This window comes from Notolepis coatsorum (assembly GCF_963971535.1).
Source record: "Notolepis coatsorum genome assembly, contig: SCAFFOLD_1188, whole genome shotgun sequence".
In the NCBI taxonomy this organism is placed as follows: domain Eukaryota; kingdom Metazoa; phylum Chordata; class Actinopteri; order Aulopiformes; family Paralepididae; genus Notolepis; species Notolepis coatsorum.
In genome coordinates, this window is record NW_028169205.1 from 13,927 (window position 1) to 31,320 (window position 17,394).

At 40.8% G+C, this 17,394-nt stretch overlaps 1 protein-coding gene across 1 annotated transcript in view; it reads right to left on the reverse strand.

Annotated features, from left to right (window-relative positions):
- Positions 1–264: 264 nt before the first annotated feature.
- LOC311248764 (uncharacterized protein) overlaps positions 265–17,394 on the reverse strand; it is a gene marked incomplete at its 3' end in the record, with an annotated part of 32,605 nt that continues 15,475 nt past the window's right edge. The window contains exons 4-6 of the mRNA XM_084339593.1: positions 13,832–13,919; positions 7,878–7,958; positions 265–475 (exon numbers count right to left, since the gene is read on the reverse strand). Coding sequence (XP_084195719.1) covers positions 265–475; positions 7,878–7,958; positions 13,832–13,919 — 380 coding nt within the window. The remainder of the gene's footprint in view (positions 476–7,877; positions 7,959–13,831; positions 13,920–17,394) is intronic.

Consider the following 17,394-nt stretch of genomic DNA (forward strand, 5'->3'; position numbering starts at 1 on the left):
AGATGTGGTGGTTTACGTGGCGTTTAGACAGATGTGGTGGTTTACGTGGCGTTTAGACAGATGTGGTGGTTTACGTGGCGTTGAGACAGATGTGGTGGTTTACGTGGCGTTTAGACAGATGTGGTGGTTTACGTGGCGTTGAGACAGATGTGGTGGTTTACGTGGCGTTTAGGACACATTCTCAGATACAATGGCGGCCTCTGGTGGTGAATCAGCAGAAGACCTGTTCAGTGACAGTAAGGGAGCAGAATGTTCCGGACGTACCGACAGCACATGGATCTTGTGGAGCTCCGTCCGGCAGCGGAACTTCAGGGGGATCTGACGGGGCGGCGTCGCGGTGCAGGACCCCTCCTCCGGCTGGCAGCCCCCCCGGGGGGAGGGGGCGGGGGGGAGGGAGGGCGGGGCGCGGTGTCTGCCACGCCTCCCCCTGGACTCAGGAGGGGGACCCACCCCACCGGCCTTCTTGTTGTGCTCCCTAAGACACAGAGCGAGCGAGAGAGAGAGAGAGAGAGAGAGAGAGAGAGAGAGAGAGAGAGAGAGAGAGAGAGAGAGAGAGAGAGAGAGAGAGAGAGAGAGAGCGAGTGGGCGAGTGAGTGAGAGAGTGAGAGAGTGAGTGAGAGAAGGAGGAGGGGAAGTAAAGGATGAAGTAAAGGTGTAATTTAATCTACAAACATGGTCCATCCAGCACAGATTATAGCTCATATCCACCAGTCACAGAACAGAGTTAATCAGTGAGGAATTATACTGACTTGTTTTAACAGAGTTCATCAGTGATGAATTATACTGACTTGTTTTAACAGAGTTCATCAGTGATGAATTATACTGACTTGTTTTAACAGACTATGTTGACAATAAGAAAAGAAGAAGTATTACACCGACGTTATCCTTTAACTCATCAGTCAGACGGACTTTAAAGACATGTAGTGACTAGTTACAGACTTTAACTCATCAGTCAGATGGACTTTAAAGACATGTAGTGACTAGTTACAGACTTTAACTCATCAGTCAGACGGACTTTAAAGACATGTAGTTACAAACTTTAACTCATCAGTCAGACGGACTTTAAAAACATGTACCGTACTTTTCGGACTATAAGCCGCGGCTTTTTCCCCCATTTTTCGACCCTGCGGCTTATATAACGGTGCGGCTTATATGTGGACCAAACCCGAAAATGTACAAATCGAAATATTGCTTTTTTTACTGCATTGAAATGTTATTTATCTGTTCCCTTATTTGCTAAACTTAATACAACTTGTAAATGAGTTAATTCTTGTTATTTGTCCGACAGTATTGTGTCCCAATGCTGGTGGGAAGACTACAAACGAGAAGCTGGGTGTGGTCTGTGCGCGTGCACTTAGCGAGGTGTTGAAACACACAAGAATAGCGAAATGTTAATAATAATAATAATTCAATTAAATAATTCATGACCCGAAGTCGCTGAAAGGAAGAAAGGAAACGACATCACAGAAGAATGAAAAGGAAACAAGAAAAGAAATTGAAATGTAAATAAACAATGGATGAACCCATGTCACTCCCTTTTATTTATTTTTGTCCCCCTTTTATTTGTTTTTTGATTATTATGTTTTTACTAGGGATGTCCGATATTATCGGCCTACCGATATTATCGGCCGATATCGGCATTAAAATGTGATATCGGTTGATATCGGTATCGGAAATTAAGAGTTGGACAATATCGGTATAGGTAAAAAAGCCAATATCGAGCAACCCTAGTTTTTACACTTATCATAACGTTATAAGTTATAGCAACATAACACTTTGGCTGCCATGAAACGTCTTTAGACGTCATTGCCGGCCATGCTAAAGTTGCCGGAGGACGCTGTACAGCGTCCTTATATCAATAATTCAAAAATCTGCGATCGGATTCATATGTCCCCTCCGCTGGCCTGAGATCCACCAGCAGGACCCACTGAGCTCTCTGGCGGTTCAGGAGCGCCATCTGGTGGCCGATCGGCGCAATCGCTTAACAGGATGTGCCATAGAGGTTGTGCTAGACGTCCGTATTACTTCCGGGCACTCGCTATAGGTCCCGGGACTCTGGCTCGTCACGCTACACAGTGATCGATTGCCAATAACTCGATAAACAACATGATTTGGACGTATATACCATTATACAAGCTGGAGATGGACCGGGTAAATTTACATCCCATAATGATAAGATTTCTACTCTACGATGATCGCCCAACGGCGCGCGGAGACTGGGGTGAGTTTCAGCGTGTAACGTTACCGTCTTCGATAATAACTGATATTCAACATTTGACCCACATTAGATGATTGGTATAACGCTGCCCACGGAATTATAAACGCCCCCTCGCCCATCCGGTCAACATCAGATGACGTGTAGTAACTTCTAGAAGTACGTCTAGTTGGAATTTTTTATATCGCGCTGATTGCCATAAAACTGTATTTCATCATCAATATAATGCATTTGGGGCTATATATCACGTTCTGGAGAAAGCTGCAGAAAGAGATGAAAACATACTTATACATTAGACCATACTTTACTATGAATATGTGAATGAAAAAGTTTAACGTTGCTACACAATGAACAATACATATAGGACTTTGAATGGGCCCTAATAATGGCAATGTAGCAATAGAATTTAAAAAGTTATAGCCCTGCAAAGAAGGGGTACTTCTCCATAGACAAATAGAGCCGGCAACCTATGGTATATCATGAATTTAACCCAAGGCAACCAAAGTGTTAACTTGTGACAAATGCCAGTGTTATTACGCGTTGCATAAAACGCGAGTCGGGCCGGTTTGTCATTAAACAATATTAAATCACATTTAGAATGTCACAAATTTTATGAGCGAACGAATTTTGTTCGAGTGTATTTATTGCAACCTAATGTCATCAGAAAGTAATTTAATCAACTACAGTTTAGTACTGTCTTCGCCTCGACAGTCGCCACTATGCTGCACCTCTGCCTTGTCATCTCGCCCACGCTCTGCAGTCAAGGCACACGAAGGGTTAACAGGTTAACCCTTCGTGTGCCTTGGCTTGACTGGAAGCCTGTTCTCTGTGTTATAGAATAGAATAGATCTGTATTGTCATTGTTACAGTTGTTACAACGAAATTTTAAATGCAGCCATAGGTGCTAGTAAAAATATAAAAACACAGTCCTAAACACAGTATTAAATATAAAAACACAGTCCTAAACACAGTATTAAATATAAAAACACAGTCCTAAACACAGTATTAAATATAAAAACACAGTCCTAAACACAGTATTAAATATAAAAACACAGTCCTAAACACAGTATTAAATATAAAAACAGTCCTAAACACAGTATTAAATATAAAAACACAGTCCTAAACACAGTATTAAATATAAAAACACAGTCCTAAACACAGTATTAAATATAAAAACAGTCCTAAACACAGTATTAAATATAAAAACACAGTCCTAAACACAGTATTAAATATAAAAACAGGAGTAAGGTGTGCGTGTGCGTGGGGGGGGGGGGGGGGGGGGGTGCAAGGGAGACTGTTGTTTTTCATTGCTTCTCATTGTGACTCGTTGGTGTACCGGCAGCGTGCAGCGCGACAATCAGAATAAGAAATAATCTGGCTAGATTGACCCACGTCATATGCAGTCAAGCCCAGGGTTTCCGTTAGACCGGCCGGTCTGAGTGTCCGGTAGATTACAATCTACCGGACCAATGGGATCAATTCCGGTCAGAGTTTATTGAGCTTAAAAACAATTGATAGGCCTATATAAAGAATGACATCCTCAAGGCATTTATAATATTTTAACTTAAAACTAGGCTACTCTTGGTATATACAGTCATTAATATATTCCAAATAAAATAAGTCCCTCGAGACTTCGTGCTGCTGCCGACTTGAGGTGTCGGTGGGCAGTCTGCCCGACATTAATAAACAGCAGTCTATTATAATCACATTTTTATGAGCTAACGAATTCCGTTATATTGGACATTAATATTAATTATATCAAGCGAAGAACTGATAAATTTGGCAGAGAGAGACGGCAACATTATCGTGGGTTTGCGTGATGTATATCTCCACCTCCCAACGACTTGGTGCTGCTGGATTTGCGAGAGCGTGCAGCTGCAGAGCCGCAGAGAGCGGTGTTTTCAGGTCCGGTCTGGAGACCGCTCAGCAGCGCCCCCCACCCAACAGCTGAATTGCCAATGGCTGAATTGGAGTATTGCACTGTGCGGGCACAGCCCCGTGGCTTCTGTGGCTCTGCAGCTGCATGCAGTCGCAAATCCAGCACTAAGCTCCCGCTGACAACATCGTTGTCATTATTAGACCTGCTTGGTGAAGCAACGATGAAACAAATGTAACTATTTAATATACCAAACTTATTTTTCTATTTTTAAATTCAAATTTCTTTATTTCATTTGATTGTTCCCGACATAATGCTATATGCCCCGACCAGATCCTTGACTCCTTTGTGATACAGATTAATTAGAATAGTAAGTGGCTATCTTTTTTTTTACCAGCTGTAGATCAATGCCGGTACGTGTGCTGGGAGCGCACCGTTTAGGTTTGAAAGTTTGTGTGTCTGAAACGCTATGTGATACTGTACAGTACAGTTTACACAGCACAGTACATGTTCTGTATACTATTGCACTAAATAGTAACACTTGTTATGCAAATATGCAACTTGTTTGTTGAAATGTTAATAAATGGGAGCTTCCTCAAACAGCCATCTCTTTCCCGACAACCCCCTCTGTGCACATATGGTAATTAAACATTAAAACACCTGTGGCTTATAGTCCAGTGCGGCTTATAGTGCGAAAAGTACGGTAGTTACAGACTTTAACTCAGTCAGACGGACTTTAAAGACTTTAACTCTTCAGTCAGACGGACTTTAAAGACATGTAGCTACAGACTTTAACTCATCAGTCAGACAGACTTTAAAGACATGTAGTTACAGACTTTAACTCATCAGTCAGACGGACTTTAAAGACATGTAGTTACAGACTTTAACTCAGTCAGACGGACTTTAAAGACTTTAACTCTTCAGTCAGACGGACTTTAAAGACATGTAGTTACAGACTTTAACTCATCAGTCAGACAGACTTTAAAGACATGTAGTTACAGACTTTAACTCAGTCAGACAGACTTTAAAGACTTTAACTCATCAGTCAGACAGACTTTAAAGACTTTAACTCATCAGTCAGACAGACTTTAAAGACATGTCGTTACAGACTTTAACTCTTCAGTCAGACAGACTTTAAAGACTTTAACTCTTCAGTCAGACGGACTTTAAAGACATGTCGTTACAGACTTTAACTCTTCAGTCAGACGGACTTTTTTCTTTTGAACAAATGTTTTTTTATTTAATTTTTTGACATGACATACAAACATTTACAGTAGAAATCCACTATAAAAACACAAATGCTCTTCCTCGTTCTTCCCCCCCCCACCGGACCCCCCTTGAATACATCCATTATTCCATTTGATACCAAGGATTAATAGTTCATATAATGCTTTATCCTCTCCACCACTTCTGACCAGATTGCTATGCTGGCTTCATTAACACCTAGAATTCATGCGGTAGATATCTCTAGGTAAATCACATCAAGATAGCTAAGAATCCATACCCTCCGGCACATTTTATCAGGTTGAATCCAGCGTGATGCTATTAGCTTTTTGGCAGCCGTAAGACCGGACAAGATTAGCCTCTTTATATGTACAGAGTGTGATAACTGAGAGACATCATTCAGCAACAATACAGAAGGCATTACAGGTATTGTCAAAGACAAAAATCCTGATAATAGTGTGGTTATTTCTTCCCAAAATATCTTAACAGGCGGACATTCCCAATACATATGCATAAATGTACCACTATCACCGTTTGTACATAAGGAACATCGAGAGGCTTGTTTAAGCCCCATACGGTTCAGTCGAATAGGAGTTAGGTAAATCCTATGAATAAAATTAAGATTAATCTGTTGATGTTGATGGGTTACGTGACGATAGCCGAACGTTTGCCCAGACTTCATCCCAATCAAAATCTACTTCCAGGTCTGGTATATCCTTCCTCCAAACTGAGTATAGGGGAAGGGCTTCATACGAAGATGTAAGTAAGTGACGGTAAAAGTCCGTGACAAATCCTCTCGATGTCTCCCTTTCATAAAATAACTTGTGATATCTGTGGTGATCAAGTGGTGCCTTTAACGGGACTCCATGAGCCTTCAAGCATGCTAATAACTGTCTGTAGAAATAATATGTGGAACTGGTGAGGTTAAATTTGTTATGTATATCTTGATAGCTACAGAAACCCTGTTCGTTGAAGATATCTCCCAATGTATGTATGCCATTATTTTCCCATTTGGGAAATCTGATAGGTTGTTGTGCAATAAGGAGTGTATTGTTATTAAATATGGGAGAGTGTCTATGCCAGTGGTTCTCAAACTGTGGTACGCGTACCACTAGTGGTACTTGGTGGTACTGCTGGTGGTACTTGAAAACATTTCCAAAAAAGCTAAAAAAAAAAAAAAAAAAAAAAAAAAAGTGCAGTCAGGCCACTGAATTTAGAAGCAGGCCAGGCCAGTGTTTCTGGTTGCGGCAGCACGATAGTTAGATAATCTAAGTGGGGAACAACCAGGAGATCACTGTGACAGAGAGTAATGCAGTCTAAACAGTCATAAATCTTTAATTCAACTTCAGCCCTGATCATAACCATTTATTTTTAGATTTCTTGTAATGTCAGATAAAAAATGAAATACTCCCACTTTTCTGAAAAGAGTTGGTGTTAAATCTGACATTACAAAAAATCCATCAAAATATGTGTTGCTGCTAATCATTGACACATGCCTAGCCTGTAATAATCCCCCCCAGAAAAATGTACTTTGCATTTGATATATTGTAAATATTTTACTTTGTGTGTTTTTTTTAACAATAATTTGTGATGCCATCACACAAACTGGCATTTAAAGGGTAAACATTCAAAATGTATTGAATATGTGTTTTATTTTCTTTTTTACAATAATTTGTGATGCCCATTCAAAAATTCCTGCACCAGAATGCAGGAAGTTAAGTTTTTGTAACAAAATAATTGTGTGTGTGTATGTGTGTGTGTGTGTGTGTGTGTGTGTGTGTGTGTGTGTGTGTGTGTGTGTGTGTGAGAGAGAGAGAGTGTGAGAGAGAGAGAGTGTGAGAGAGAATGACGGACAATTGCTTGCTGTGTGAGAGAGAGAGAGAGAGAGAGAGAGAGAATTAAGTACATTTGCTGAAATACAGTTGTTCTTAATTTTCTCACTTGCTATGTGAGAATGTTAGTTATTATGTTCTCAATGCCCCTTGCATTGTATGAGTTGTGTGGAAGCGTTTGCTAGTTCTAGTGCTATCCCTTTGTACATTGTGGCTGTGTCTGACAAAAGTTAACAATAAATAATGTTATTAGGAATACATTTGCCTCCTGCGTGAACTGTGCATAGCTGAATAGACTGTATTTTAACGCCGGTCATATGGTGGTACTTGGAGAGCCAGCTACGTTCTCAGGTGGTACTTGGTGTAAAAGGTTTGAGAACCACTGGTCTATGCCATTTATGTTGGTTAGTAAAAAAAAAATTGTTTCACGCCATATCCGGATCACATGTGTAATAAGAGGGCCAAATTTCAAGTTGCATTGCTTAATTGATAATTTGGTGTATACTACATCCTGCAGTCTATGTGGTGCCACTATGTTTTCTTCTAATGTTCTCCAGGATACAGATGCTTGAGAATCAAACCAGGTGATCAGTGGTCTTAAAGAGTACGCTTTAAAATAGTGGTAGAAGTCTGGAAATAGTCAGACGGACTTTAAAGACATGTCGTTACAGACTTTAACTCATCAGTCAGACGGACTTTAAAGACTTAGTTACAGACTTTACCAACTCACTTTAGCGTACGGTTGGTCCTCCGGGACACCTTCTGAACGGGGCTCTCTGAAGATGAAGGAGAAGAGGAACAAATGTAGACCCTGAAATATATTGGAGAGAGAGATACATTAACTGGTGTAAACAAAACTAAAACAGTTCATTCATAATATTATAGTATTTGTATTTAGGGATGTCCGATATTATCGGCCGATATTGGCATTAAAATGTAATATCGGAAAATATCGGTATCGGTTTAAAAGATTTAAAAAAAAATTACATTTATTTAACCTTTATTTACCCAGGCAAGCAAGTAAGAACAAATTCTTATTTTATTTATCGTCAAAAGTATGCATAATGTTGTGTTAATTCCACGACAAGAGATATGTAATGTTAATTACCTGAAATTATTCCGTTTTTTGGGGGGGGAAACCCTGCATTTATCGGTATCGGTATCGGAAATTAAGAGTTAAACAATATCAGGGCGGTCAGGTGGCGTAGCGGAGATTGCGTTCATCACCAACACCGGAGACGCTGGATTCGCCTGTTCGAATCCAGCTCACAGCTCCGGGGTTGTCACCAGCTTGGCTGGCCGTTCACACTAATACAATTGGCAGTATTAGAGGGTGGGAGAAGCTGGCGGGGTGGGTCCGGGTCGTTGTAAACAGCGACTCCTACAGTTCGGTCGGGGTGCCTGCTCAGCGCGGATAGGATCTAAGGGGGGTAGTGTGATCCTTCCACACGTTACACCCTCTCAGTGAGAGTCCGCGCTGCCAGGTGAAAAGAAGCGGTTGATTGGCTAGACGTGTGTCGGAGGAAGCACGTGATAGCCTCCACTCTCCCAGACCGACTGTGGGGGGTAAGTGCGCAGCGACCAGGAAGGGGATTGGGAATTGGCATAACGACTAACATTGGGATGGGAGAAAATTGGAGGAAAAAGGAGGGTGAAAAATATCAATAAAAAAAAATAAAAATAAAAAAGAGTTGAACAATATCGGTATAGGTAAAAAAGCCAATATCGAACATCCCTATTTGTATTAGTATTAAAGAGTTAAGTCATATTATTATCGTATTAAATAGTTAAGTCATAGTATTATAGTATTAAAGAGTTAAGTCATAGTATTAATATTAGTATAGTAAGTCATAGTATTATAGTCCATACTTGGCCCGATCCTGTTCTCTCTTTAGCTACAGTACCCCTTGGTCCAATCATTCAGAAGCACAACATCTCTTTTCACTGTTATGCTGACGACACTGATGCTGGCAACATCACCTCCTGGTTTGGGAATAGCACTGCACAAGACCGTAGCAGACTACAAAGAGTGACACGTTCAGCCGAACGCACAACTGGAGGGGAAGGCTAAGAGAATTATTAAGGACTCCAGCCACCCGAACAACTGCCTCTTTGAACTGCTGCGGTCAGGCAAGCGATACCGGAGTCTCAAGGCGAGCACAGAAAGACTCAGAAGAAGCTTCTATCCCCAGGCCATCAGGCTGCTAAACGAACAATAAACACTATGCAACAACCATCAAATGCACACAGCACACACACCCACACACTCACTTAAACAAACAACACACTGCAGCACCCACTCTCCACACTTTAAACCACACAAACACACTTTATATTTATTGATAAAGGATTTGCACTACAACTCGTACACCTACTGTAAATTGTACCTAAATTGCACCTCATCCTATTTCTGCCTTGCACTATATAGTATTGTATATTAGTACACTACACAGTATTGTATATTATATGGTAACTCAGTTACGTCTACTCTGCATCGAACATTGTACATATGTCTAAACTGAACACTGTGACCTCATTTTTTTACTTCTAATTTACATGCTATACTATGTTATTTTATTTCATACTTATCTTGTCTTGCACAGTCTCTGGAGCGTAACAGTAAGAAGCATTTTGTATAAAAGTATTCTGTACTTCTGTATGACAACTATTAAAGAAACTTGAACTTGACACACAGCTTTATGTTTCCCTGAAACCTAACAACCAGTCTCTACTTAACAGTCTCATGTCCTGCCGGAATGACGTTAAATGTTGGATGGCACAAAACATTCTACAACTAAATCAAAACAAATGCGAAATAATCCTCTTCGGTCCCCCAGACGCTGTCACCACCCTTACCAACAGACTTGGTAACCTGTCCTCCCTGGTCAAGCCTTATGTCAAGAACCTAGGTGTCATTTTTTATCCACAATTTAAATTCGACAGACAAGTGAACTCAGTAGTAAAGGCATGTTTTTTCCAACTACGCACCATTGCCAAACTCAAAGCCCTTCTCTCCCCTGCAGAACTTCAGAGTCTTCCACGCCTTCATTTCATCTAGATTAGACTACTGCAACTCCCTCTATATAGGCATTAACCAGTCTTCCCTGTCCCGCTTACAACAGGTACAAAACGCAGCTGCCAGACTGTTGATCGGAACCCGCACGAGACCACATCACCCCTGTCCTTGCCTCCCTTCATTGGCTCCCAGTACGCTACAGGATAGATTTTAAGGTTCTCCTATTTGTTTTTAAAGACCTTAACACATTCATGGCCAACCACGTATATATACATGATTCGGCGGCATGCTTAACACTTTCAGTGCCGGCCGTGTTTTCCTTTTTACCCCCTTGAATGCCATCATCCACTTCAATGTTAGCGTTAAAAAAGCATAATCTATGTTTTAAATTATGGCTATGTGTCTAATCTGCCCGTCGCTTATCAATGACTTGTTTGCAGTCAACATTGTCGAACCGTTTTTTTTTTTTTTTTTTTTTTTATAAATCGGTTCATATCCTTTTATAGCATTTCGAAAAGCTATTGTTTTCTCGAAAACTTCCGGAAAATAGAAAGATTCCCTCATAAACAGCATTTATTGGAATATTCTCGAATACACTAGACACGTTGTCATTTGTCGGCCTATTTATGAATCGTTTTCAAATAAACGCTAGATCATCGATAGTATATGTGTACTTATGCACGCTATAGAAGCGAGCTGAGAAAACGATTACCTCATTTCCTCAACATCACACACACACAGACACGCTGTTATCTCAGTGAATACAGCTCTGATTATCCTGAAACTGGTAACATAGACTCCTTACCTTAGATCAGATGTTCTCCAAAAAAATTATTCCAATTCCTGATCGCCATTCCAAATATCGATCGCGTTTATTGATTGATTATTGGCTGCTGTAAATATATATTCCAGGCTGCTTTCCAACTCGCGATCACTTCCATGTTCATCAGATCCCTCGCCAGCATAATGGAGCCAGTTGGCTCCCCCCACACAGATCCACCAGTATAATCGAATGGCCTGCAGTTACACAGGGATAGACGATAGGGGGCGGTATTTTCCCATCTGAGCTCCTAGAGGGTCTGCTGTACCAACGGGAGACTCGGTTGATGAAATATGAATTCAGATCGCTAATAAAAAAATCAAACGACAATTAGCGTCGTCGGCACTCAACGGGGGGCATGAAAAGACGACATTACACGTTGCTGGCACTCAAAGTGTTAAAGGGCCAACCACGTATATATATACACGTGGTAAACTTGTTTTTGCTTTTATTGCATTTTAATAACCTATTCAATGTCACCGAGCGGCACTGCAGATTTACCCTACTCTTGGGATTCGGAAAAGTGCATTACCGGCCAGATCCTTGTAGGGGCGCTGTCTCGATAATGCAGTGTTCCCTGTGGCAGAACAGATGACGTTTTTTTTTTCATCCTGCAGTGAATTTTCCTGTTAGCCTGAAGCTATGCCTGTAGCCTGTAGCCTGGAATACTTTTTGGGACGCTGAATTCAGTATGCAGTAAAGGAATATAGCATCAGCCAATGGACATATCGATCTACCAGATGGCGTTCGATAACTGGGAAATCCTTTTTGGGATCCAACCGGCCCACGGTAAGAGCTTTTTCACATAAATGTCATTCTGATCAGGCCTTGCTTTGATAGCCAACCAGCCGATCAGCGAATGAGGCTAATGCCGTTATTGGTAATCAATCATCAGAAACGACAACCCCCCCGCCCCCCCCCTTTCATGCATTCATGGTGGACCATGATACCGATAATATGCATTTAGAGTTTTAGCTCTAGCTTGTGTATAACCGAAACGCCATTCGATTTAACGTTATTAGCTTAGCGCCCTGTATCTCGCCTTCCAGGAAATACCCCAGACCATTGCGGTATATAGTTCATATTCACGACGCTATAAAATGGGAAAGTATTGATGAAAAAATTATTTATTTAAGGGATATTGAAGGGACGGTTTATAGTGTCAATTGACAATGACAATGGACAGATAGCAATAATATAAAGTATAGATTTAGCTCTACAAACAGCCTCACGCACAATGAAAGGTTGTTATGATAAGCTGGCCTTATAGAGTGAGATTAGACGGATCCCAGTGGCCCCGAAAGTGTTAATGGTCACCCCCCCTCCTACATCTCAGACCTCCTATCCCCCTATTCCAACACCAGGTCCCTCAGGTCAGCCGATCAGAGGCTCCTGACAGTCCGGAGGTCTAACCTCAAGCTCAATGCCTTTGCTGTCGCAGCCCCTGAACTGTGGAACAGCATCCCCACCTCCACTAGGCTCCTCGCCCCCTCGATAGATGCCTTCAAATCGAGGCTCAAAACCCACTTCTACCTACTAGCCTTTCCTGTTCACTGACTCATGCCCTGTTTTCCTGTGTGCTTGCCTGTGTGCCCTCCCGTAAAACGGAGTGTGATTGTTGTCAATATGTATCTATGTGTATCTACCCTCTGTACAGTACTTTGGTTGACATGTGTCATGTTAAATGTGCTATATAAATAAATCTGATTGATTGATTGATTGATAGTATTAGAGTTAAGTCATAGTATTATAGTATTAAATAGTTGAGTCATAGTATTAGTATAGTGTTAAGAGTTAAGTCATAGTATTATAGTATTAATATTAGTATAGTATTAAAGAGTTAATTCACAGTATTAATAGAGTTAAGTCATAGTATTATAGTATTCATTAAGTCATAGTATTAGTATAGTATTAAAGCGTTAAGTCATAGTATAGTATTAAAGAGTTAAGTCATAGTATTATAGTATATTCATATAGTATTAAAGAGTTATGTCATAGTATTAAAGAGTTAAGTCACAGTATTATAGTATTAGTATAGTATTAAAGAGTTAAGTCACAGTATTATAGTATAGTATTAAAGAGTTAAGTCACAGTATTATAGTATAGTATTAAAGAGTTAAGTCACAGTATTATAGTATTAGTATAGTATTAAAGAGTTAAGTCACAGTATTATAGTATTAGTATAGTATTAAAGAGTTAAGTCACAGTATTATAGTATTAGTATAGTATTAAAGTCATAGGTTACTTCCAGATGGCTCTGTCATGCTAGCCTGGTCACAGGTCAGATTTGGAACATGACTTGAGGTCATGTCCTTATCCTTCTTGAATAAGAACAGTACACACACCAGCTCTGTGTCAATACAGCTCAATGCCACAAACCAAACACAGCTGACTGTCGGCATTAATGAGTCAATGTAAACTCAGTGTTTTGAAAAGTGTCCACAAAGAAAATAAATGATGAATAACAACAGACTGGTAGTGAAGGACACCATGTGACACCTTCTGATAGTGGGTGGTCATAAGTTGGGGCGTTTGGGACGACAGTGGCTCAGGAGGTAGAGCAGTCGTCTGGTAATCCGGAGGTTCCCCGTTGGATTTCCGCTCCTCCCGGGCAGCGTGTCGAAGTGTCCTTGAGCAAGACACTTAACCCCTAACTGCTCCCGATGAGCAGGTTGGCACCTTGCATGGTCGCCTCCGCCGTCGGTGTGTGAATGTGTGAGTGAACGGGTAAAGTGTGAGGAACTAATTGTAAAGCACTTTATAAGCGCTATATAAAATGCACCATTTAAGACGTTTTGAAAAAGTAATAAAAAAATACGATGACATCAGCGTCAGCTGTGCTACTCACTCTTGCTCCCCCTCCCCCTCCTCCTCATCAGACAACAGGAGGTCAATGCAGATCTTTTTTGTGGGAGACCAGAGATTGTCGTCGTCACCTGAATGAGGACAGGAAGTAGAACACAGTAATCACTAACTGATGATAAAAAATAGTCTAATCAGTGGTTTCTTGCCCCCACCCCGCCAGGCCGAGGGGGGGGGGGGTATATACAGATCCTTCAACATCTGTACAAGGATATAGTATATAGCAGCATAACATAGAATAATAATATATTAAAATATTGTATTCCAATATAATATAGTGTAATATAAATAGTATGATTTAGTTATATTATAATAAAATACAAATAATACAATTATATAGTATAGTTTAGTAGATAGATGGATAGATAGATAGATAGATAGATAGATAGATAGATAGATAGATAGATAGATAGATAGATAGATAGATAGATAGATAGATAGATAGATAGATAGATAGATAGATAGATAGATAGATAGATAGATAGATAGATAGGATAGATAGATAGATAGAATAGTTTGTTTGATTTAGAATGGAAATCACACATACATTTGATCACAATATGAACAGGTATACATTTCTCCATTTACCAATAGGATTCGAATAAACACAATAAAGGCTTGTTTCCATTGTGGTCCTTCATCATTGGTGTCAGTGGATTTATGTACTGGTGTGTGGACGTGGGTGTTTGTAGTGTCTGTATGTCAGGATGTGTGGTATAAAAATAAAAAAATACATACAATAATATTCCATTTATAGACAATAAAAGAATAAAAAGGAATAACACATATTAAAAACCCTTTGGTCACTACTCCCAGCTTCTGCTACTTATGATCCACCGGCTGATTTAAAAGTGGAGAAGGGGCTTATGGGCTTCAACTCCATTGGTAGGCTATTCCATAGTACTGCTGCTGAATACAGGAATGAGTTTTGGCCTATTCTTCTATTGCATCTCACTGGGACAATGTCTGTAGGGCTCCCCCTGGTGGCATGTCCGTGTACATTCCTTACCATGTTAAAATATCCTCTAAGATATTGAGGGACAGTATTCCCGAGTATCCTGTGTATCATGTTGAGTTTTAATTGAGAGACCCTCTCCTCAACCCTGAGCCACTTGAGGCTGTTAAAATGTGTCTGTGTAAGGTGAGTCCTGGGATGGAGTTTTAAAATCATTCTAAGTTAACTAATTTGTTCTGAGCTGTCTGTAGCCTACCTTTCAGTGCTACTGTGATGCCATAGATAGATAGATAGATAGATAGATAGATAGATAGATAGATAGATAGATAGATAGATAGATAGATAGATAGATAGATAGATAGATAGATAGATAGATAGATAGATAGATAGATAGATAGATAGATAGATAGATAGATAGATAGATAGATAGATAGATAGATAGATAGATACTTTATTAATCCCCTTGGGGAAATTCAGTGACATACACATACAGCTCATAGTCTCATTAAACAATAATTTCACAATCATTAAATTTTTACAGTAATAATGGTACAACATAAATTCAAACAGGCATGTACATTTGTTGATATAGAAGTATAATATAGAATAATACATTATATAAATATATAGATAAGTGTGTGTGTGTGTATAAATGAATTAACCTAAATATGCAATTTAACTGATAGATACACAAAATGTATTTATGTATGTTAATTTAATTGTGTTGATGTTTTCATTTCTGCAAAATAAGTATGTACATTTTGTTTGGTTTGGTAAACACTGCAGTGTACTGTATGTGTGTAGGGGCAGGTACAAATAAGAATTTTCTTCTTCCTGTTCCTTTCGGCCATGGAATTTAGTGGAGCATGTTAATATGTACTGTTGGACTGTAATAATTCCATGTACGAATAAATAAAAATTAAATTAAATTAAATGAAAGGATGTTCTCTGTGGTGGTGGCGGGCGCCTTCTTGTACGCTGTGACCTGCTGGGGCAGCGGACTGAGAGCAGGGGACACAACCAGGCTGGATAAGCTGGTCAGGAAGGCCAGCAGCGTGGTTGGGGTGGAGCTGGACTCTCTAGCGAGGGTGGCGGAGAGGAGGAGCCTTGCTAAGCTCCAGGCCATCAGGGAAAACCCCTCCCACCCACTATACACAGACTTGGCTGACAGGAGGAGCACGTTCAGTGTTAGACTAAGACTCCCAAGATGCAGCACTGAACGGCACAGGAAGTCCTTCATTCCGACAGCCATCAGACTCTATAATGCATCACTGAGCCTCACTGCATCACTGAGCACAGGGTGACAGTAGAGGAGCCATCAGACTCTATAATGCATCACTGAGCCTCACTGCATCACTGAGCACAGGGTGACAGTAGAGGAGCCATCAGACTCTATAACACATCACTGAGCCTCACTGCATCACTGAGCACAGGGTGACAGTAGAGGAGCCATCAGACTCTATAATGCATCACTGTGCCTCACTGCATCACTGAGCACAGGGTGACAGTAGAGGAGCCATCAGACTCTATAATGCATCACTGAGCCTCACTGCATCACTGAGCACAGGGTGACAGTAGAGGAGCCATCAGACTCTATAACACATCACTGAGCCTCACTGCATCACTGAGCACAGGGTGACAGTAGAGGAGCCATCAGACTCTATAATGCATCACTGTGCCTCACTGCATCACTGAGCACAGGGTGACAGTAGAGGAGCCATCAGACTCTATAACACATCACTGAGCCTCACTGCATCACTGAGCACAGGGTGACAGTAGAGGAGCCATCAGACTCTATAACACATCACTGAGCCTCACTGCATCACTGAGCACAGGGTGACAGTAGAGGAGCCATCAGACTCTATGATGCATCACTGAGCCTCACTGCATCACTGAGCACAGGGTGACAGTAGAGGAGCCATCAGACTCTATAACACATCACTGAGCCTCACTGCATCACTGAGCACAGGGTGACAGTAGAGGAGCCATCAGACTCTATAACACATCACTGAGCCTCACTGCATCACTGAGCACAGGGTGACAGTAGAGGAGCCATCAGACCAGGGTTCGAAATTAACGGGGGCTTGGGGTATAATGCCCTTGAAAATGGACAAAATGCCCTTGAAAATCAGTTAAGGGGGGCACAAAATGCCCCCGACAGTTTACTAATTATATATATATATTTATCCGGTAATGACGCGTCTGTGTATCGTACGGTTCAGATGACTGGCAAATAAAAAAAATTCATTTGGCGGAGGTGAGCACTGGCTGCTGCAGCACTGCAGCTGAGCCAGGTGCTAGTCAGTTTGTGTACAAATGGCAAGCACAATCTAAATCAATCTTCATTACGACTTTAAAACATAGCCATTAACATTACATAGGCATACACACATCTTGCCATAGCGTTAGCAGTTTGTACAACACAACGCACGTTTTAACTATAGAATCAGCCCGCGAGGTAATACAGTCAACGAAATGTTACCGTAGCTACTAGCTAGCAGAGAAGGAAATGGGAGTCTGAGAGGCGGGGTGTTTAAAGACAATGATAGGCGTTTATTCAACATCCAAGAAGGCTAACATACAACTGTTTTACT